Here is a 24,638-nt window from a genome sequence, read left to right as displayed (position 1 = left end):
TTGTCAGTAGGTAGCGACGAACACAAATATTATAACAATCCATAGTCAATCTATCTTCTATTTAAAGAAAATCAAGCATATATATTTGATGCAATGTATCGACTTCTGATAATAACTGAGGATAAAAACTATCAATAAGAAGTGAAATCATCGATTATTCCCAACACTAGCATACAGACACGTCACGTCTGGCCGGTGCAACATCACCATAGTGACATCGATGACTGAATAATTATGAAAGTAGGTGAATAGATTTCGGGTCGAGAGAGGGAACTAAACTGGAGCACATTCTTCCGACGGTTTGACGGTGGTGGTAACATGAGGGCTTCTGCAGTGGTACATTTTGTGGCTGTTAATAATACTTAATAATAATTAATTACGTATAAATTGTAAATTATCTAGATTATTCAGCCTTTTAGTAAGATCAATGTGTAAACGGAAGTTCTACCGTATTTATTTGGATAACAAATCAATTACATGCCTCTAATAAAATATTTTAGCCGCATCAATTTCCTTTTAATTTGAAGATATTGCCAACGCGCACTATCATTTTATTATTATTATCGTTCACTATGACCGGATGAAGAGATAGTGGTATTTATGTTTACTATCACACAAAAGGTTTTGGTAGGTATGCATTTGACCACCAAATTGGTTGGCCTGTTAGGTATTTCTATCTTCCTAGACTTGCCTAGTGGCAAATGGCTACAGATACTAGCTTTTAAGTCTTTCTGTGGTAGTTAGTAAATAAATTGTAAGTACTTAGGTAGTTACATAATTAAATTACTTACAGGAAAAAATGGAGGATTAGAAAACGCAACCTATGTAAACAAAACCATTTCACACTTATATCATCATCATCACAAGGTTGTGCTGAGAGAGTTTTATACACACACTTTTATACCTAGCCAAAATTTTGGTCCAAAAACTGTCGATTAAGTACTTTATTAATTGGTTGTTAATATGAAATTGTGACAAGATACAAGATACAAAAATAAAAAATCGGGATATTTATATTTGTCATGAGACTCATGGGTACGTTTCGCTGACTGCGACCTCATGGGACCTTTTACCTCGACAAGGAAATGTAACAGCAGATCAAGTGTAACGCCCCAACGCCATAAATTTAAACTAACCCGACCAGCCGGCTCCCATGGATGTAGGGGAATCCATGACTTGTGTTTGTTTTGTAATTTAAATAATTTAATCGTATTGTGTGACCAATAAGTTAGTATTTATCCAGGATGTCATAAAAAACTGTAGAAACTGTAGGTGTTAGGTTTAAAATACAGTCCAAGATGCGTTACGGAATAATCCAAACGAACTAATAACTGCTTACTTAGATCTGTACTTCAAAATTCCCGACGCATTCAAATAAAACCATCCGAAATTCAAAAGAGGTGACAAAGAATCGGTGACAACATCAAAGGGCATATCTTGTTTTTATCCTGGATTGTTGGAAAAATAAGTTTCGGCTTAAACGCTTTAACGTTAAAGCAATTAACGTTATTGTAAGTGAGGTAGCGCTTACCTGACTTTTATAGCGCTTAGACAATGTATATTTTACACCTTCTACGGATAGGGTGCCGGAGTCGGATTGGTTTTGTGATGTTTTTTTGCTACATGACTTACCGGCCTGTTTCTTGTACTGTAGATTTTTTTTACTGAGCCCACTTAAGCTGTTCAATATTTTAACTTAATCTAGACACTGCGCAATCTAAACTTATCATAAGGTTTGGGTTCTCATAGGGAGTAGGTATATGGTATATCTTCATTATTTAGCTGAAATCTAACTTCGATCAACAAGCCAATGAGATCTGTGTAGCTATCGCGAACTTGTTTTGACAGTGATTATCGGATTCAAAGTGTATTTAATTTCACCCTAATCACTTCGTAAATGTTATTTCGTTTTCACTTCACGATAGGGCATCTGAGACTGTCGCTAAAACAAGGCTTCATATTTTTTTCTGTCAAAATGCCCAGCCCTCCATAAATCGTTATATCCATATCTTTTGTTTAGTTTATCCCATTACGTCAAAATTTTACAAACAAGATGGGTATTATCCCTAACGGTAACTTAGAAGATGAATGTCCATTTGTAAAGGATCTACCTGACGGAGACGTGTCAATGGCATTTAGTCAATGTTTGTTTTGACTATTGCCAATGCCTACCCGTGGGCCAAGTCATTTTTAAGTAATCCATGGATTCCTGTCTTATGTTTTTAGATTGATGATCTAAATCCCTGTCACGTAATGTTCAATCAGTTTAACAATTAATACCTACATTCAATAGTCAGGATATAGTCATCGTTACTAAAGATAATATTTTTAGGAAACGACGACTAAACATAATATTATTATACTCGGGTATTTGTAGGTATTCCTAAACTTAAACTTATAAATATATATCCTCGTCTTAACATATTCAATAAGCGAATTAATTAAACCCAAACAATACAACTTATTGGCCATCCATCCAGCCCCACAGATCGAGTCTCTCATACAAAACAGAGATTAGGGGTCGTTGACCCTGGATTGCGTTTCTCGGATGCGTCTGCGCATATCACTGCAGCTCTTACTCACTGTTGATGTATTGTAAAGGGATGTCGGATGAGATAAACGACCAATGACACTGCACTAGCTAGGGCTGCCAGGGTTAAGGTTCATGCAAAAGCAAGTGTTTTTGAAGTTGTACAATGTTTCAAATGCTCTGTCAAATAGATAGAGAAAGAAAGCAATACAATACAAAAAAAACCTACTTAGATCACCTATAGGCTTCCTAGAATATAAATAATCCTGCTGCAACCATACCTATACTAATAACAATAACCGATATTTTATTTTATCAAAAGGGATGGTATAAAATGGTTTAAAGTCCAAGACATCAGGATGTAGTCAATCCATTTAGTTGAACAATCGGCGGCCACACATTAAATTAGCTTGTGAAAAAGCTGGCAACCCTAGCACTAAGATTATGTACTATGCCCGCTGAACTTTCCGAAGCTCGGGCGCGGTCAATGCATCTGTTATCTAGCCATTAAATACTATTCGGTTTATTGTATTTGTGTATTTGTTCCACACATCATTTTACGACATGATTACTCGTCAAAGTCGTCAATCACTATTATGTTTCATTGCTGGCCGAAAAAAGTGTTGTTCCATTACAAGTCTGTCTGTCTCTGTTTCTTCGTATTTTGGAATCGAATTAAATGAATGGTAAGTAAGTACTACTTAATACATATGTATATTTTTCGTATTGGAAATGTGACTTTGTTTTGAGCTTTATCTACGCCGACACTCTAAACTTCGTATTTCGTCTAAAAATCTAGACCCAAAGCTATACCTACACCTCTGCATACTCAAAATATATGGTTATGGTAGTTATGAAGATGACGAGCAATAAATTCAAATACATAATTACAATTTACAATCAAACATTGTTTGACGTAGAATTTCCGCTCATAAAAATAATATGTTGTGATTACCGATTAATGATTAAGCTTATCACTCTAAAGTACTTTAAAAATAACAATGAGCTAAATACACTACTTAAACCATTTATTTATGTTATCTCGGCGATAAACTAACAATTACATTTAAGTTATAGGTATCATTTCCTTATTTCAACCGATATGTTATATGTATTATGTAGTCCAATCTATTGGTCCATCATTATTTGGGCTGATTTTTCAATGGTCAGATAAATGCAATCTGCGGAATAAAATTATAGCTGTCTCTGTCTTATATAAACATTAATTTGCTAGTCAGCCATTCAATCTGCATACGGCCCTTGAAAGCAAACTGACCTGTGAATAACCTCGTCTTAGTTCAGAATACAGCACGCAGCACGCAGGCCGACCAGCCTAATTGCGCCGAAACAGCGAGGGAGCCAATAGGAAACGCAATTTGAAGTAAACCACAAGCAGTCTTTGCTCACAGAGTTCCCACATGTGATAAGGGCGGGGACACACCGCGCTCACCACTATTACGTGCTATCGGACGTTTATCGCTTCCGTTACTCGCCGCGATAACTGGCCGCCGATCGTCGGTGTAATCTATGGTGCTGGCGGCCCGATTCGATGGCTTTTCACTCTCGTGAGGCTTCTAGTAGTTTCGTTGAAGCTAGGTGCAGGGCTTTTGTTGTTTAGTTTTATATTTCATTTTTTAATTTAAGATTTTCAGCTTTATTATGTTTTGAAGAGCGATTTTGTAACTTTGTTGTCAGTAAACTCGAAAAAGGATACCTAAAATGCAATAAGTAAATAACAATTACAGAGCTATCGAGCGAACTCAATGTACGCGTACGCCAAACTAAACACTCACATAATAAATAGTGCTGCATATTAACGAAAGCTGCATCAACATATTCAAAATAGATGGAAACAAGAAACACGTTTCCAGAATCAGGGTGCCACAATATACGCCACATTTAAAGCACAGACCAAACTCTAGATAAGTGACAATCGGATTGTGACGTCAATGGGCCGAAATAGGCCTCCGTCTCTATCCAGGCTTGCATTGTGTTCTAAGCTTTATTTGTACTACGTTACAGATGGGTACACGTTTATAGACCAATCGTTACAGGACTTACATGTAAAACAGCCCTAAATGTTTAGCGCAATGGGAACACAAAAAACAAGTAAAAACTTTCATCCGTCACAATTTTATAACAAAGGGTGTTTGACAGCTTTACAATAAAAAACTACAAAAAACCTAATTACGTAACCACAATTGCAGTGTTTAGCACCTGCGCTTAACGTTATCGAGTATCGTTTTTTATTTGCGCTTGTTTACACCGACAAGACTCGATGACCCCAGTAGCGCGACAAACAGATAATCGCTTACGTTGAATATCAATGTTGCAATAATAACTCAAAGGACTTTTATTACCAATAATTATTTGTAATTAAATTTGTACGTAGTTTTTTAAAGGCGTTTAGTGAGACAGCACCAAAATACATAACGAAATAGGAGCGAAGGATTATTACATATTTTTTGGTATGCGAGGACGAAGTATTTATTCTGAGATCGTCAATTAAAATTATGAATTTATGATGTAGGTAACATTTTCCAAGATTATTCATAATCACTGTAGCACCACCAACCTACAATTACGTTTAAGCTTCCCGAGCCTATCTCCATTGTACTAATCGTGTCTAATTCCCGCTCATCCGTGTGCCTAATTTGATTCCCAGAACCAGCAATTGGCTGAGCGTAGATTTATCGTTCTAAAACAATTCAGCCGGAGCCGCGTCACGATCGCAATCGCGACCACAATTAGGCTCCTAGATAGTTGCGTATATTAGGCCCGGGTTACCGTGTCAACTGCTAGTGAAGGAGTGAAGTGAGTGAAGTCCCGAAATTCCAGGATTTAATTCTGGGTCCACAAAAGTTAAGATAAGATCAATCCTGCCCACCAACCCGCACTAGGCTATGAAGTGTGGTGTACTAAGGCCTGAAACCGTTCCTTCTTTGGAACCTGTCCCCCAGCAGTAGAAGCGTCAGGGATTGTGATAATTTGATTAGGAATATTATGCTGGACTAGTATTCAAAAGTAATTACGGAATATCGATGTTTTACACAAAAAATACAAACCCAATTATAATTATTATGGATAAAAGTTCTCAGGTAGGCACATTTTAATGCTGGTATTGTTAAATCATGTTTATTGGATCATTCATAGATACTATACTTATGTACTGTAAACAAGGAACGAATTACTGAAATTAAAGTTTAAATTACCTACTTACAGTTTTTCTCGTTCAGTATTCAGTGTGTTCTTAAAACTCACAATAATTATGCTTTTCACTTTCACCTGGTACCCAGCGGGCTAAGACTCCATCATCTAGACGACATCATCAATCCCGAAAACTCCGTGATAAGACCATCACTACCGGGATTAACGATCTACAAGGCGCTAGAGTCTAATCAGTGCTGGTTCTAAATATAACCACTTATGCAATCATAGCAATCTGGATCCCCACTGATGTCAGAGCTCTATATTTTGATGAAGTGTAGTGACGTCAATTTTCTCTTTTTGTTCAGTAGAAAAGTGGTTTACCTCGCAAGTCATTCTTACGCTTAATTAATATAAGGGTTAAATACACAGGGCTGTAAAAATAAGTATAAGAACAAAATATATCTTTACATCATTACTATAGAATTCCTAGATAGCTTTTAAAAGGTAAAGTTCTCAGTAATATGGAATAATTTCATTCGTGAAACATCCTACGTTATATGATAGAAAATAAGATTACCTAACTAATCCTTATTTATACGATAGCTTAATTCTCTACCCACTTATTTATGTTTGAAACTGCCATTGAATTATTGTAGCGATATCATTGAACGTTAAAAAGCAGCAATAGCACCTTGTAAACTCGACAAAAACTAAATTGCAATTCCCACTATGCCAATGGAATGACAAGTCCCCACAATATTTCTATACTCCTATTTAATATGTATTTCTCCTGGTAAAAGGTATAATCAAACATTATTATCCATCCACTTATTTTTTCAATTACCGCCCTTATGTGGATAATAATAGGAGTGTAGGATCACTGTGTAATTGGCATGTGTCTCTGAATGTATGTTACATTTCAATAAACTTGCAAGAAAATTATTCAATGTAATTTTTTTATGTGGATTTTAGAATATCTACGTAAAATATGTATATTTTTATATTATATCTAAACATTCCTTCTAATTAATTACTCATCACATAATATTATTTACTTAACCATAACCATAAATACGATTCCAATCTACTAAGTACCTACATAATTTGTATTCTATTCATAAGTATTAGTGCAGTATCTGATGGCCGAGGCTAGACCTAAAGACCTGACAATTTAACAACAAGTGTTCTATTGAATAATTGTATTACGTTTAGCTTTTTACGTAAGAAACACCCCATCCCATGGTGTTTTGCATAATTTGCATACCATACTTAATTAATAACCTCGTGTAGCAATTAATTCCACGCCTCTCCTCCAGCCCCAACAAACCTAGTTTGCGGTTACACAGCAATGAAATTACCTCCTGGCACAGGCAAATTGTTTATGTAATAAAAACGTTACAAAAATAACAAAAGACTTCGCATCGCATCCGTAAACGGCAATAAATTCATAGTAAGGGAAAACAATGTCGCGAGAATAAAAAGTACAAAGCTAGTCTAATCCCCTTAATAAAACGCACCCACACACGCAAACAATGCTCGAAACAAATGACGTGCGTGCACTCGCGTACATTCTTGTAGCGCACTCACACAAAGGTGGTTTTCGCTTAAGGGGTTGTTCCTTGCGTAGCGCGGTTGCACCTGTGTGCCGTGCGTGAGTGAGTAGCACGCACTATGGTCCTGCATGAGGGCAGGATAATGACGGTGCTTCCGTCAGTCACACCTGAGAGCGCGTAACCGACGTCGGATATAGATACCTAAACTAATACGGTCACCTCACCCTTTGCGAGAACTCGAATCATTCGGCGCTTGCATGCATCGAGCTAATGCGAATACATATAGAGCTGTTCCCGCAGCAGTTTACCATCCCAAAATTTTAAAATGCTAAATTTTGATGCGATAAAGTGGTCAGTTACTTGGATATAACACTGAATTATCTTTGATGGATAATTATCTTATTCCCAATTCGTCATTAAAAAATACCAGAAATAAAACCACTAATTACTGGTATTATTCTGATTTAATCATTTAAACGCTAAAATTGCGCATTCGGGCTAAGTCACTCGTAAACCAGTAGTTGCTAATGAATAATGCTATCTAATCTAATGATTATTATATTTTAAGTGGATATGTTCTGTGTCAACAATCGGAATCAGTGTCCTCGAATCTGTATGCAATGTGAAATGGGGAGCTGAAAGTCTATCACCTCCGAAAAGATAGTCACGGATGACTGCGAAGCATTTTTGGTGAAATGCTCTTAGTAACTTTAATAGTTGAGCGGAAAAACTGAATTAGGGGTTCTATAAATAGCTCTATATAATTACAAGAGTGACACGTACCGCGCTTACGCACAGACACAAAGACGAAGGAGTTCCAAAACGAAAAAAGTTCAATTAATCCCAATTTGCTCGCCGAGATTAAAATTACGATTGCCGGCATTCTATAAGAACCCTTTCCTTCACTTCCCGACCCCTATTCAGGGTTAAGCTGCTTAAAAACTCCAGCACTTTGACAAACAACGGATTTGTACCGGCTAAGTATTTTAAAAGAATCGCGGGAGACTCTCACAATGTGATACCAACACGACAATGAACTGTTGAACGCAAAACGACTAGTTTTTTTTAGTTTTCCCTCCTAATTAGTCACAGTATTTGCATATACAAGTGCAGGTAGCCCATACTAGGACGCACGATTATAATTATGGTTTTTTCTCTCAAAAAAGTTGGCGCGTAACGGTCAGCGTGGTGATGCTAATCGACTCGACGCATCCGCCGATAGATCGATAAACGAGTTGCGCGACTGTGACGAGTTTCCCAACCAGTTGCGAATCTTTCATTTGATTTCTTTCTTTACGTAATCGAGCTACGCGAATGCAGTTTTCATGGGGTGAATAGTAAAGGGATGATGCAGACCATTGATCTAATGGTGTTGATGATTATGAAAAAGGTATGCCTCATGGTTCACATGATCATACGGTGTGTTTTTTACGTGTAAATATTTAAATAAAAGTAATATTGGTTGCAAGCTTCAAAAGCACAAAATTCTATTTTAGTAATGTAGGTACTTAGGTACTTATACCCTAAATTGATAAAGGTTACATAATATAATGATACGGAGGAAATTTTATGGGGTCCAACTTCCCAATTATAATATGACTTTCATTTTGTCCATTAGACAATAATTATATTTATTTTAGTTCAACATTTACCTAAGTATACAGTATAATATCATACAGATTGTATGTACATAATATGTAAAAGATCGTCGGCAGATAGTTTACTAAACACATTAATTACTAAATACATAACTGGTACATGCGTGCACGCAGCATTACAGGGGTAATTAGTTTTTTGTTTGACAAAAGATAGTATTTTCGATAGTATTTTCTCAAGCCGTAATCAACGCAGCTAGCTACCTGAAAGATTTCATTTACGAGTATAGCGTGGAATTTCCATAAACTAAGTCTTGAAGTGCATGTCTTGAGTCCTGTGCTAGTAGTACCTTTCTAGCACAGGACTCAAGACATGCACGTCAAGACTTAGTTATCCGTCGCACTCGCTCTCCAAGGCACGCGATGTGAGTTAGCGCGACGCAAAACTTTTGTTACTTCTTGTGTTAGGCCTTATGAGCATCGCCATATAGCAGAGAGGGATGTCATGGCATACAATCATTCTCTTGTGTCCTCTTCCCGAAAACGGCGACGTCCCGTCTTGGTTAATATTTTATTTTTATTTAGTAGATTTCTTTCAGTCTAGGCCAATTTGAAATATCTACCTGGAACATTCGTAAGCTCGTAAGCTCTGTGCTCACTCTAAACAAAGTTTAAACTAGTCTCAAGCTAGTCTTCGTCATCAACAGCAAACTCGTACACATACGCTTATATATTAATAATTAGCGACTGTTCTGATTCAATACAGTAAATTCATGACAATATTAAACTTATAGTTTATTTAGTACCCCTTCACCCCCCCAATGCGTGCGCCGAAACGGAGACCGTTCCGTTGACTAGAATCCGCAACTTCCTCCACGAAACAATTATTTACGATCGAAATATGATCTCGGTGTGTGCGTGAGAATGCGCGCGCGCATATATTTGCACTACATGTATTTACGCTAATGTATGCGCAATTTTTTCGTACGGTTTTAATAATTGTGCTTTATCTCCGTAATCTTTACGAAATTATGCGGCGAATTAAAAATTTCGCTTGCGATAACGCCTTCTGTAAAAATATGCGAGTGCGGACGCACCAGTTTTTGCCCTCCGCCACAATGCCAGTGCGTTTTAGACTTTCTCCGGTTTAACTTTACACATTTATATTTTAATTTATTACGAGCTTATCATACCACCATCCTTATTGTGCACACGCATGGCTCTGGCTCGCCATTACCGGCACATTGCAGATTAAAAACTGTAGCAGTGAGTTGGTTTGTGCAAGTTTAAATTCCGTATCCAGCAATGGGGTCTTCCTAAAAACTGGCAGCACTCTAACAATCGTTTCGTCAACCGGAGTGTATGCCTGTGTGGGTTTCTGTCAATGTGAAAACGACAGTTGGTGCGTCCATCAGGGTTGCCACTTCGGACTTCGGTATTTGAATTACAGCAGGACTTCTCACAATTTATTTTAATATTTTTATTGTTCCTATGATACATACTACATCTACACTTTCTGCACAACGCCCAAGGCTAAGATGGAAGAGAATGCTACGAGTATTGCAAGTTCGCCTATATGCTATATTTTTATTAAACTGTAAAGATTTATGTCTAAGGATTAGACACTTACGTATCATGATTCACAATTCTAAATCGATTATCTGTATCTGTCACGTAAACTTGGCGACCCCGGCGGCAGGTGTCCCAGCCCTGCGCCAGCCCTGCGCCTGCGCAGTCGTCGATCGCGATGATTGCTCACGCGTTGCGCATCACTCACCCCCCCACGGGTCACCATTTCTCATACAATTTACATACAACTATAGCCAACTTTTTCATACATTTGACGATAATCTACTAACGCAGGGTAGGGTTGAACGCACCAGCTATTGCCGTGGAAAGATGAATAAATGCATGTTAACAGTTCGCTGGAATGTGAGGGTTGCCTATTGATGGGTTTTGTTTTGAGACATAGTGTTTTTGCTCGTTGTTTGTTTCAGTCAGGTCGCTGTAGGGAGTGTGGAGCTAGTTATAGGCTATTTGCATGCAGTGTACTACTCGTACTGCTTGGCCGTTAGTCGCGATGTCATAGCAGGTCGTTTAAATTATGGCTGTATTATAAATACAAAGTATTAAGTTCGTAAGGTCGTTACAAAGAACTACAATAATGTTATAACAATGGATAACTTTTTTGTAACACTACACATTTTTCACGAACTAGCGTTCTTGCTTTTATATCACGATAAAGTTAAAATCAACCATCTCCCTGTATTTTTAAATTCGGTTTATAGGTAATCATCTAATCATTATATCGGTTACCCTTTCCCCGTTTCGTCAGAATTCGTTTTCAAAATTTGGTCGCAGGGCCACATGGCTCGGCTAAGGGCGGGTTTCCACGCACCACTGCCGACATTGTTAGTCGACGATTAAGGCCGCGTACACAACTAACTCGCACTCACAAATTAAGCTCAAGTGGTGCGCACGACGCTTTGTTTTTGGGACAATACGCGGTGCAGAGTGCAGAGCCTATACCGCGTAAACTGTGAACTTGCGTCAGAAAAAACATTGCCGAATGCGTATTATTCGTACCAATTTTTTTTTACCTTTAAAATTCAAAGGAAACTTATTTTTTTCTTCTGGTTTTGCTTATACGAAATTTTAAATGACCATAATTATGATAGTGATTGCACTATAAATGTTTTGGAATAAGTGGTCTTTGATAATGATAACACAAAATATCTTACCAAAACTGGAGAAAATAACTGTTTTTTTTTAACCTTATAAAATTCATAATATTTTTTTTGTATATTAACGCATACTTTTAAAAAAAATTGTTACTTTGGCCAAACCTAAAAATTGTACTGCAAACAAGCGAATTACGTTGTTCTAAGTTTTAGCAGCCGCAGCACTAAGCGTGGATTAAAAATGGGGTTTGAAGTAGTTTTGTCCGAGCTCTCCAGCCAGCAGCTGACGCCCTTAGCTCTAGAGTAATTAACAAAAGCTTTGTTCTAAACTTTATAATATTAATATTGTTTGATTCCTATCTGAACTCGCTATCGCGACGCTAAAAATATAAAACGCGATTGGGCGATGCTTCTATTGTAACCACCGCTTTATGTTACTTAAGGGTTGAGTTTTAAGCGATGGTATTGTTCGAAAAAACTGACAATTCATTTATTATGTTGGTGGCTGGGCTTGTGAACGTAGGTATTGTTTAATTTGGTTTGAATCTACTTATTTTGTATTTGTCTAACCTAGACAATGTTCAGTGTGGAAATTAATGCTGCGAGCATCATAGTCAGTTTCGATGACAACATTCCCGTGATGTTTCCGTATTGTTTAGGTTGTTTATTTTTTATTGTAAGAAACATTGTAAGTATATATCTTCTATTACATTCTTTAAAAAAACAACTCCTGTAAAGAAGGAGCACCCCAATTCCCACCCATCGTCAGGAGCAGACAGCGCCCAAATTACACACGAAAAGAAAAAAAATGTTAATCCACAAAGTAACCGAGCTACACGAAATTACGATCACGCGCGAATCACGCGAGTTACACACACGTCCAGTTTGGACGCAACCAGTGAGCTTACAATGAAATCACATTAATTGTTGTGTGTATGAACTCATGGTTAGCGTATGGAGTATTCCTCTAGAATAGACAACAACGGTCAAACTACTGAAAGTGAACCAGAAAAACAACTATTGGTCGATTTATGACATCATAATTATACTTATTTTAGACTAACTAGAGCCAGGCATACAATTTTTCCACAACAAACACCTATGAATACCTTCTCCAGTGACCACCAACCCGCACTAGGCCAGTGTGGTGGACTAGGCCTAAAACCCTTCCTTCATTTCAGTGGAGACGTGATGGGTCGTGATGAATAAAAACATTACGTACTACTCATTCTTGACAGGCAAAAGTCCGAATTTTTGGCCAAGCAAGGAACCACGCCTGGCTTGTCTCTCCCGCAGTATCCCGACGTAATGAGCCGAGGCCTATGCTCCCTATAATCTCGATCACGTTTATACGCGTACACGCGTCCGCGCGCGGACGTCAATCAATAATTAATATCTCGGCGGCGAACGCTCCCGAATTTCGCCGCAACGAGATCGCGTTCAAGTAATCGAACTGGCAAAAAATAAAAAATGAGGCAAATACGAAATACTCCATTGCAAGTCCGGAGTAGGGGTGCGGTGGAGACGAATTGAGTTAAAAAATCTTAAATTACTTATCTGTTTTGTGTGTTATGTCATTTTGCAGATTTCAGTACAGTAGTCTTTTTTAATTGGAATTTAGGGGTCTGTTAAATAAGTTATTTTAAAACTTGTTATTTTAATGATTACATTGTTAATTTAAGTTTCCAATTAAATAAAAGGCAGTACAGGTTATCAGTAGGTATATGCGGTTATAACATACCTACCTATATTAATTTATGATTAGGTTGAGGTAGTACCTATGGGTAAAATTTTCATAGGTTCGATTAAAACAAAGTTAGACTAATTCAGACAAATATTAATGGATATCTGCAAATCAATACTATAAAATGAATGTACTAACTGATTGCATTCATATGTTTATCGTACCGCAATCCAAAACTTCCTTTCCAAAAAACATTTTTTGCCCTAACATTCTCCACGGAGTCTCTACTCCCTGGCTCGCATGCTCTGTATGCAGGGCGCGCGGGCCTCAGGCCTCGTCAGCTATTTGCTCATGTCCCAGGGCTAAACCATTCAAGGCTAAGACGGGGCCAGTTTTTGGCTGTTTTCAACCTGATCCAAGCCCCCCCCCCCCCCCCCCCCCCGCGCAAGTAATCGCCCTCACGAAGACGCAAGTCGTGATAATTCTTCACGTATTATTATGTAACTACTCGTATTTGAGGATACATGAACGCGGTGAAATGGTGGGTGCGTTATAAGGTTTCATGTTTCGGGTTTTCAGTCTACATCAGTACATTCTTCGTGAATGTTACTACAAACTACACTACTAAAATTACAACTTATTCTACTTAAAAAAAAACATAAATTAAACTCTAAAACTAGGAAACAAACCTATCCAACTTCGAAATTCAATAACACCGTATAACCCGACATAATTGCGTAGTTAACCCAAACGTTTGTTTAATTCAGTTGCTGCGGAGGTCCCATAAAACACACTTCAACTAATTCTCCCGAGACAACATCATCGGGCCGAGATCCCATAATGCATTATTAATTGTATTACTCCAGGTGTTCAGATGATCCTTCTTAGCACTCCGCAAAACTGTCGGCGAACATACCTACATACATACATACACACAGCAGAGACACCCACTAATGTTACCCGATTCCGCTAAGTGCCGATTTAGTTAAGACTTGGTTTAAATTTTGCGCTCGAGCGGATTGTTGAATGTACCTACTGCAGTGAATTCTTGGGTAGCTTAGAATTAGATGTGTTCGTTTACTATTCTACTTGGGGAAAATGAGTTGAAAATTAAATCATAAATATAAATCAACATGTAATCGAAAGTTACGTTATGAAATTTTACCTCATGGTGAAAAATATTTAATACTATATGCTGAAAAACTTGGCAGAACACCTGAAGTTTCAATGGAGTAAATACTACATAACATGTAGATAATTAATTATAATTATGTAATACTAACATGTTTGCAAGTTTAATTAAAGTAAACTACACCACAAAACTAATAACAGAAACGATTTCAAACTAATCTAAAGAAATCTGTACCGCAATAAACCAGCCTATTATTTAGTTAACAAAGAAACTAATATACCCACTTTGATTAACATTAGTCGCAGTACCTACGTATTCAAAATAATTATGCTTAGGTATCGTAATAGTACGGTAGTCGTGTACGTTTAAGCAAATGACGTGTTAATAGTGATCACGGCATGTTTCATTCAAAACGGTTCAGCCGTTATGAGTTTTTTTTATGTTGAGGTATATTATAAAATATTTTTTGTTTTACAGAAACACAAATCTGTTTGAAATTGACACTCATACCGCCGCCGCATTCTTCCTTTCACAGCAAAAGATACAGATCAGCTGATTCCACAAACACCCCTCAAATTCCTTGACACATTACTTCCACTCCTGTTTATAGGTAAAGTAGCGAAATTGAAAAATTAAAACGGCATAAAATACATCCCTCGGTGCGCCCGCGCCGCGCAATTACGCCGACCGAGCGCCGCAGATTATCAGCCAAGTGCGCAGATAACGCGTGCACCAACGCAACTTATTAAATTTATTCCTTTTTCGAATCAATCTGCATAATTAGGGGGGCAAAAAATTAAAAAAAAAACAACATAATCGTAGAGCCTACCCGGAGAAAGGTATGTTGTATAATGATGAATATGTAAAAAGCTGCCAGTATTTTTCTGTTATTATGGAAACGTTTTATTTTTACGCGTCTTGTCGTGTCGGCTATCGGTATCTATAACTGACGTTTTTAACGCAACTGAATTATGGTTTAATTGTTTTTTTTATGGTTTCGCGTGTTGTTGTCGCGTAATTAATATTTTTAATTGCTTGCAGAATGTGCGTAGCTATCATTTAATACGCATATTACGAAGGACATCATATTCAGCTGTAACCGCATCACAAAGAGGTTATTTCATATTTTAATTTATTAATGTACTTACCTACTTATTAAAAACGCATAGTATTATTATAATTCCTGCAAATGGACAAAAATACCTTGACCAACAGCACCGACAAAATTTCCCATTCAAAAGGTAGCAAAACTAAAACTCCGTCACTCTTCCCTACAAGAATGAGTCAATTTATTCACATCCCAAGCAGCTTCCTCCACGTCACTAATCCGTGTCTACCCGCCCGCGGCTACTGAACGCGGGTCTCGGGATCGGAACACCACTTATTAACCGAAAAGCCACTGAGCAACCACTGCCCTCGGTAATTCAGATTTTTAGATTTCATGCTGCCTGTATGTTTATGGTAAGACTGATTTTTTTGGAGTTTAAAAGTGGCGTTTACGGCGAAGTGTGAGTTTTTGATAGTTTTTGTTTAGATCATTTAAATGCTTCATATACTCAGATTTATAACGAGATAGTTATAAGTATGTACTTAGTATTTGAATACCTACCTGCTAGCTCATTATCTTTTTTAACGAACCGAATTTATCTAGAGGGTGTTTGTTTGATCTCATGACTTGATGCGTGCATAACGCACGTATAATTAACTCCAGATATGCCAACATGTTTCACATAGTTACAACAATTTCTGAATTCGCCTACAATCTTATCTAAATAGGCAAAAAGTCGAGCGTTACCCAACCAATTTCAATTAAAACCCCGCGGTATATTACAATGTACGAGCAAAGAATCGGGATAATACACTAATGAATGTTGTATTAAGAATGGCTCGTTAAAATCTCGTATCGCATTTTTCTTTGTGGCAACACCGGGATGCGATGAAAAAAGCGTGGTGTCATCAGCCGGAGCAAGTGGCCAGTAATTTATGGTTAGTTTTCGGCCGCGCGATGCGGGCAAGCCGCTTTTTAGGGCTGCCAGCGCAAATATTGCGCATTTTTAGGGTAATTCGACTTGTTATTAGATTGTTCGGAGGTAATAAAGGTTTTGTATCTGGAATCGATATTTGGATCGATTGGAGATTGCATTGCGAGATTAAGATCGGAAATTCTTTAGGTTCGAAATTTAGGAGCCATTATTAAATTGTTTGATTTGATCGAAGCATGCGTTTTTTTTTATTTTTTTTACCTCCTCTTCGGTCTAATTGGCCATTAGAGGTAATTAATTTTTACAATGATGTAGAATTTATGGTAAATAATATTTCAGTGTGGCAATACTGTGAGTTTTCGTGAGGAGGCTGCGGTCACGGACCCCCGGCTACTGCTCCTGCCGCTGATCCCTCATATTAATCATTTTCCTCCAAAAAACTGAACCCGCAATAACCAGACTATCAGTTATGGTTGATCAAAGTTGCGGGCTACGGCTCCAAGAAATGTGAATTCCATTCTGCGCTAACTTTTTTTTAAATTTATTCACGGTTAGAGGTATTGTTGCAATAGTAAAAATTACTAGTTGAAATAACAATTACAAGGACAACAATTTATTATTCCAAAGCTATGTTTAGTAATTTTGTTAACACGTTCACTGCCACTAATCGAAATTCGGTCAAGTTGCGAGAACGGTTAACAATAGGAGCCCAAATTAATCTCAGTTTAGCCTCACATGCCGACACGTAGAGACATTATAATTAGCTTTTTTAATCGTTTCTTTTTTTCAGGTATGTTGTATTAAAACGTCAAAGTAAGTAACTTGTTAGAAGCGATCTCATTTGGGTTATTGCATTTAACAATAGTGAACGTGGATTGGACAACGGTGGTTTTATATAAGTTTAATCGAAATCGATTGTTTAGAAGTAAATAATAATAGGTACTTGGGCTTACATGGATTCAAATAAATTTCATTTAAATTTATTCAAAAGTAATCAATAATTTAATTTTGAGTACAAGTAGGTACATGATTTAAAAATAATTAAGTAAACAGGTAGGTACTATTATCTTTTAAAATACTTCATGGTCAGAGATAAACTCTCCAAACCAAGCTTTCAAACTACACGATGTCCAAAAAACAGATGAAAATTGAGATAACGGAACTGTCCTAGTACCTACTCAGCTATCCGACACTCAGCCGTCATAAAGCGGGCGGCACGCGTCCGCTGATGAGGTCCCAAACCTCCATTGTCGAGGAACCCACCACAAATTGGACCGAGAATATTTCACCACAGTACGTGTGTAATAGCACGGATTATTGTATCCGTGCACCGCCTTCACACCTTATAAAATCATATTGGAACACGCCGTTCGATTTTCGAACCTGTTCAATCGAGCTCACAATCTATCTTCTCTATGCCACTTTGTGACGGTTAGAAAGCACGTGACAATTTAAAATCGGTTTTGCATTTGATTGTTACGTAGTATAGTCTGCTGGAGGTTTTATTCTGTAGTTTGATAGGCCATAAGCTGTCGGATGAGAGTTTTTGTCGGCGCGGCACGAGCCAACTTTCTATCAATATGCCGAATATAACTAATACAGAGTTTTTTTCCTACTACGCTTCGGAATGTGTAACGGTAGAGATAATAAGGAATATTATTGGCCGAGTTTTTAAACGATCATTGTAAGCACAATCCTAAACACAATTCAACATTTTCTTTAATCAAGTACCTGATAGCACTATTTTACTGTGTGTAATGTACCTACCTATTATTTTGTAAATAATTAGCGTACATAGGCTTTACGTTTAATTTTTCGATAAATTTATGCAGTTAACATTAAATATCTAGTTTATGTTTTTATTGATTAGGTAAGTTTTCATCAAGTTATTGTTAGTTTAGTCTATTTATTAAGCTCTAAACATTTAATCAAGACAGCGCATGATTTGTCTAAACAAAAAAAAACTTATTACCAGCCGCACTGATGTAGTTTGTGTGACCTACTTACGTGTACCAGGTTATTACAAACAAGGTGTGCTAAAAAATTATGAGTTGAATGATCAAAAAACACCGTCTTGATAACGGTTTAATTGGGCTCACTCCCACTTCGAGCTGAAAATGTGTTAACACTTAACACAACGGCTCTGTTATTTGAATCCATTGTTTTTTTGTTGTTAAATTTATGTTGAAATAAATAAGTAAATAATAAATAAATAAATAAATTTAAAATGATATAAATGTTTATAATTCGCTATTTCTTACTAATTTTATACAGAGGAATTACCTTACATTGTAATCGTAACTAACCCTTTCATAAAATCTTAAATCACCAGAGGCAATGTCCTTTATGCTTAAGATTCATTACATTATGATCACCGATAGATTACAATTAGCTATCATCTCATATAGTTTCCTACAGATTGCATATAATATTCAGAATAGGTACCCTATATCTACTGTTTTGTGTCTATAACGTCTATTCACGTGACAACGTATAAAATTCCAAATATAAAATTTCATTCAAATTGTATAAATCAGTGCTAGGCGCAAGCGTTGCATATCAATCACGAGGTAACCAATATGGCTTATCGGAGGCTAACATAATCCGGCGATAACGGATTACACGGCGCTCTCAAGCACCGACGCGATAATCTGAACAAACTTCAATTTATGGATTTTTATCGGATTGTGCACGTATCAAAACGCAATTTGTGCAACTCGATTGATTGTGCCCTTGTTAGATTTATAAATTTTATTAAGTATCTATGTAGGTACCGAAGTGTTAGATATAAATTCAAAAAAATTACTGATTAAGAAAATTTACTTATTTTTCATAACGTGTTTCTTTCTAATTAAATTTCGATATAGTACTTAATATGTATTTTACTCATGTTCAATCATTTGAAAAATCAACCTTCATTAATTATTGAGATATTTGTTCATAACATTGAACTGTGGGTTATATTTAAATATTAATTAATAATTCTAAGAACTAAGTAGCATCTCGTTAAGAAAAAAATGCAAAAAAACTTAAGATTGTTTATGTCATTAGTGTAAATCAATAATTTAAAAGATGAAGATATTATGTCAAGAGATTTAATGAACATAATTATTTGGAATGAGATAAAACTTAATGTAATAATTCGCAAAGAAACCACAACATAGCTAATGATTTAATCAATATATTACATATTAACAAATACCTATCTCAGTCTAAACCAGTTGGTCTTCAAATTGCATTTGCACTTCAATAAGAATAAAATCTACCTACCTACATTGAATAAAAATACTTTATTGACTTGGACTTTCTTAGAAACTGGAGATAAGAAAAATTGTAAATTGTGACATTTGTAAAGGTACTTTTATAATAATAAAATTTTTGCTATATTAAATTTATGTTAGAAACTATGGATTTTTTATTTATATTTGGGGGGGCACTCTATGGACACATAATTATGTTTAAAAAATCTGGTAGGTATACCGGCCATACCGGCAGCGAAGGTGTTAAGTATTTAACGAACAATAGTGGGTAATGTGTATGTTATTTTTATTTAGGGTAACAAATTATTGTTTAACATTTGCCGGTTTTTAATTATTACCTCAATATAAAATTTTAATTTTCCTGAATTTTCAGCAACCACATGTAGGGTACATGTACATTATTATAGTTGTTATCACCTACATAGTAAAAAAAATAGTACTTAAATTATACATAGTACTTACACTTAATATAAAAAAAACTTATACCTACCCAACATCACCACCGTCCATCACAACACCCCATAAAAATTACGCAATGTAAACAAACTTTTCTCTAAAACTACCCCCGATTGCCACTAGCACTGACCTGAACCAGCTCCGCCGCCTCCGTCTTGACCGTGTTGGCGGCCGCCCATGCTTCAGCGAAGGTCTCCATTGCACTCTGGAAGTCCATGTTGATCACATTAACATGCCGAAGTGTCACAGAACATGACGCGACAACGGGACACACGTCAGATCGGGCCGACCGGCGGCGCGGCACTGGCCGAGGCCCCGCCCAGCTCTCGGCAGTCGTCCCACCGCCCGACGACACCCGAACCCCACCGAACTCCCCCGATCTCGCCCGTTTCAGCGCTTTTCTTTTTAAGCCGCTATTTTTAACGAGTTTTCTTTTTTTTTCGCTTTCAGAGCCCATCCCACGCCGGCGGTTGGGCGGCCTCTAGATTATTTACACTTGTAATTTGCTGGGCTAGCGTCTGAGAGCGTCTTAATTTGTTGTGTCGTGTTATTGTTGCTGGTCCGTCTGTGTGTTTACTTTGTTGTTGGGCAATCTTTATGGTTTAGATGCTTACGTTTGTCTGCTTAAATGTAAAATAAATTAGTTTTTTGGTATATTTTATGTAAATCTTGTAATGTATGTATGCGATGGTACTCTAATTTCGAAAGATTTGCAAGGATGGACTGGAAGACTGGTGCCTCATAACTTAAAAGCGAGTCCATATGCATTTTTAAAGGTGCCTCTCTAAATTAAATTGGCTACATAATTATTGCATTACAATCTATTTACTAATTTGGTACAAAATTAGTAAATAGAATGAAATATACATATAAAATATAAACACTCACACCTTGTACGGTCAGGTGCAAAGAAACCTGACCCCCCTCTCATACTAACAATGCTTCTGAGGGGAGTCAGGTTTATCTGCACCTTACTAATATACTAATGTACTACCTTGCGGGGTAGGCAGAGGTGCATTGCTGCACCCACTTTTCGCCAGTGTTTATGTTAGTCCCAATGTAATAGGGGGCGGGCCTATTGCCATTTTACGGGCACATCCAAGACCCGAGAAAAAATATCTGTGTTTAAACAAATATCTGCCCCAGCCAGGAATCGAATCCCGGACCTTCGGCTCAGTAGTCAGGGTCACTAACCACTACGCCATTCGGTGGTCGTAGAATGAAATGATAATTATTATAGATACGTATTAAAATTAAGCATCGCAGAAAACCGATAAACTTCCTCTTACCATAGATTCCACTCACGATGACTCACAGACCATAACACTAACTCACGCTAAAATTTGAATATCGAACGTCAATTAACGGAAACACTCTCTAATAGTGTAATTAAAAAAAGTTATCGCATCACAGACTAATAGCCGTATCCTGGCTTGTTGTAAAATGGCGGCACGAAAACATTTTTATTCATTATATAAATCATAGCAGCTTCCGTATGGGCTTAAACTCATAGGAGCTCAGCATTTCTTTTTCTTCTTCAAATTTAATATCTGAAAATTTTACTGTTAGCAAACGTGTTAAGTGGGCTTAGTACTTCATTATTTCGTTAGCAACAATACTTCTTCTTAAAAGATGTGTCGTATCAAACTCAACCTATTGAAAAATTCACATTTTCTTACACAAGACTATATAAATATTATTAGCCTACTTCCTGCGTATCATATAGGTACTTATAAAATTGTAGACCACTTTTTTCTTCAAATGTTGTCACAAAGTACTCAAATCATTTCATAACTTTACACTAATTTCATGTTAACTTTGTCCATTGCAGGTTCGACACAACATTCGCTAACTAAGTTCTCACAACCGACATAACCATTAATATTTTTTTCCAATTTTATGTTAAAACAAAAATAAAGTGAAACCAATGCCGTGGTCCAACGAGTTTCACACCGAAAGCTTGGCAAAAAAAATGTCACGGCTTGCCATAATTTTGTACGTGCCCTTAGACTCATACCCAGGGCACAATATTACCTTATTTCGCGCTTCCGTTAAGTACTTAATTTGTCTTAATTTTAGCAGCTTTTTACTCGTGATTTAGGGATATTACGATGTTCCTTCGCTAAGCTTTTTAGGTGGGAGGTTTTTTGTCATTAAGGTCCATGTAATTGTGGTGTCGGTGGATTTATTCGTCAGGTCGGTTTGTTGTGAGTTCACTGAAAGTTTCAATGAATAATGTGCGATTTCCGTTTTCAATAATGTTATTTCGTCAATATAAATTCTCATGGTCACATGACATTTCAGAATTTTTGTATATTTCCGTAAATCTGGGAATGCGTCGTAAACCACTTATATACCTATGAAGTCCTAAGAAAGGGGTCAATAACGATCTGAATTTGCATTATATCTGTCATTCCAGTATTAGCTCTGTATGTCTGAAGTAGGTACTGCCAGCAACTCTGACTAAAGAACTTTCATTATTCCCATTATACTGGACCTACTCTGAAATCTACTCAAAAATCCGGCTGTTCTTATAACAAAAAAAAACACACACACACTCACGCCTTGTACTAATGTAATAAGGGGGCGGGCCTATTGCCATTTTGCGGGCACATCCAAGACCCGAGAACAAATATCTGTATTTAAACAAATATCTGCCCCAGCCGGGAATCGAACCCGGGACCTTCGGCTCAGTAGTCAGCGTCACTAACCACTACGCCATTCGGTCGCTGTTCTTATAATAAAGTTAAATACTGTAATGAAATAATATTAAATGACACACACAGCTGTTTTTTTGGTATTTAACAGTTTAACAGTATTTGAGTATCATGGCTTATGACAATGGTCCACAAGGACCATTATAGATAGAGATTTTTACACCATGTACCTCACTGTACATGACATGTTTGTACTTACATACAATGTCAACAGATGTGCCTATTAGCACCCAAAATAAAATCTTTTATCTCATTAACAAGTTCTACTTTTAGTGACAACTCACGCACTTTAAATAAACCCGAAATAGCTTTGACACTTCTTCGAATTTACGTACCTATATCTATTCTACTTTTTCGTCTTATAAAGCAATATTTAAAGTCCAAAATGCCAAGATAAATGGATGGACCGATAAATAGAAGTTGGTTACAAAAGGTATAGGTTCATATAGTGGATGACTTATTCCGTGTACCAATTTAGTTAGGAATCGATCGTAATTCGAGCGCTGTAAGAGCTATATTAAGTTGAGAGTGTCTATCGGTGACATAGCATTCACTGTACTTCTAAGTGGCGTTTACATAATCTTTGTTTAAAGGTGAGTGTACGTTTTTGATTAGTGCTCGGAACTCTTTGGTATGAATAATCAGCTCTAGTGTGTACAGTACATTCTTAACCGCCGACCTGCCGACATAAAAGGTGTCATAAGTTTGTGTGTAAGTGCAATTATAGATCCGAATACGCACCTACAATCTTTAGAAAACCTAACAAGTAATTAACTACGTTACAATACACGTATCTAAAGTACCTACTTAGGTATACCCATTTCCACAAACATAATTATCTGTCACTTATAACACCTTCAAGTGGCTGGGATGGGTTAAAAATCGTTATCTCAAAGCTGCGATTCAGTCTTAAACTGGGTCAGAGCAAGGAAACTACTGAAGCTTAAAACAATAGACTGACGTCCCCCCCCCCTCCCTTACATAACCTACAATACGCCATACACTGCCGTTTCCATTGTGAAGGTTCTTTCAGTGCTTATTGAAATCAGAGTTGGACGATTTGTTGGCCTATTTGCAAAACAAATTACGAATACAAGTAAAATTAAAATAAATTTACAGCTAGGTAGGTATACCTGTAGGTTTTATTAACACTGTGGTCACTTTTACATGACGTCATAAAAAAATAATTGGTAAAAAATATCTATCTTGCATGTCAGACCAAAGATATAAGAAAGTGATAACATTTGGTATGACAATACCATACGTTTACTACGTAACCTTAAAGACAGCTTACACAGGGAAAAACTACACCAAGACTTTATGTACCTTACTGCGCTATGTAACCTCATTCCTACAACCTCCTCCGTACATAAGACTACAGTTATCCTCCTCTAATCTGCATTCGCGTGGGCCGAGCCAATGCGCGGCTAGGGTTATCCGCTAACCCGCAGATTATACGTCTCTTTCTAGCGGGGCGGGGTCCCGCCACGCCCACCGCTCGATCGCTCGCTTATCTGTGTGTCATCCGTGCGGAGTGGAAACGTGGCTTTATGTTACGTGGCTTGTCTATGGTTTTGTTGGGTTGTGTGACAGTTCTGTTAGACGCTGGTGCTAGTATGGAAGTTTGAATGTATGGGCTGTGGATGCAGTGCGAGATTCTGTAACACATTTGTGGTTTTATGTCTGAGATCTTGTATGAAATGAACCTTTTATCCGAAAATAGTGCAAACTTAATACCTAAGTGCTTATTACTTAGTGTAGATAAGGCCAAACTTATAACAACCCTTTTCAGTCAAAGGTTGAATTCGAACCATTTTTATTCCAAAATTTGTACCCAAACCACAGTTAAGCATATTTATTTTTTCCTTCAGAAATAATCTCCAAACAGCTGAAGGTCA

General features: G+C 37.1%; 1 protein-coding gene across 1 annotated transcript in view; it reads right to left on the bottom strand.

Moving 5' to 3' along the window:
- Nucleotides 1-20,340, bottom strand: part of LOC105394151 — a 67,750-nt gene extending 47,410 nt beyond the window's left edge. The window contains exon 1 of the mRNA XM_011565991.3: nt 20,154-20,340. Within this exon, the coding sequence (XP_011564293.3) occupies nt 20,154-20,240 (87 nt within the window). The 5' untranslated portion in view covers nt 20,241-20,340. The remainder of the gene's footprint in view (nt 1-20,153) is intronic.
- Between the last annotated feature and the right edge of the window lie 4,298 nt (nt 20,341-24,638).

The sequence above is a fragment of the Plutella xylostella genome, chromosome 5 (genome assembly GCF_932276165.1).
Source record: "Plutella xylostella chromosome 5, ilPluXylo3.1, whole genome shotgun sequence".
NCBI classification, from domain to species: Eukaryota; Metazoa; Arthropoda; class Insecta; order Lepidoptera; family Plutellidae; genus Plutella; species Plutella xylostella.
Note: the sequence above shows the minus strand (reverse complement) of the source record. Positions and strands in the feature narration are given on the sequence as shown.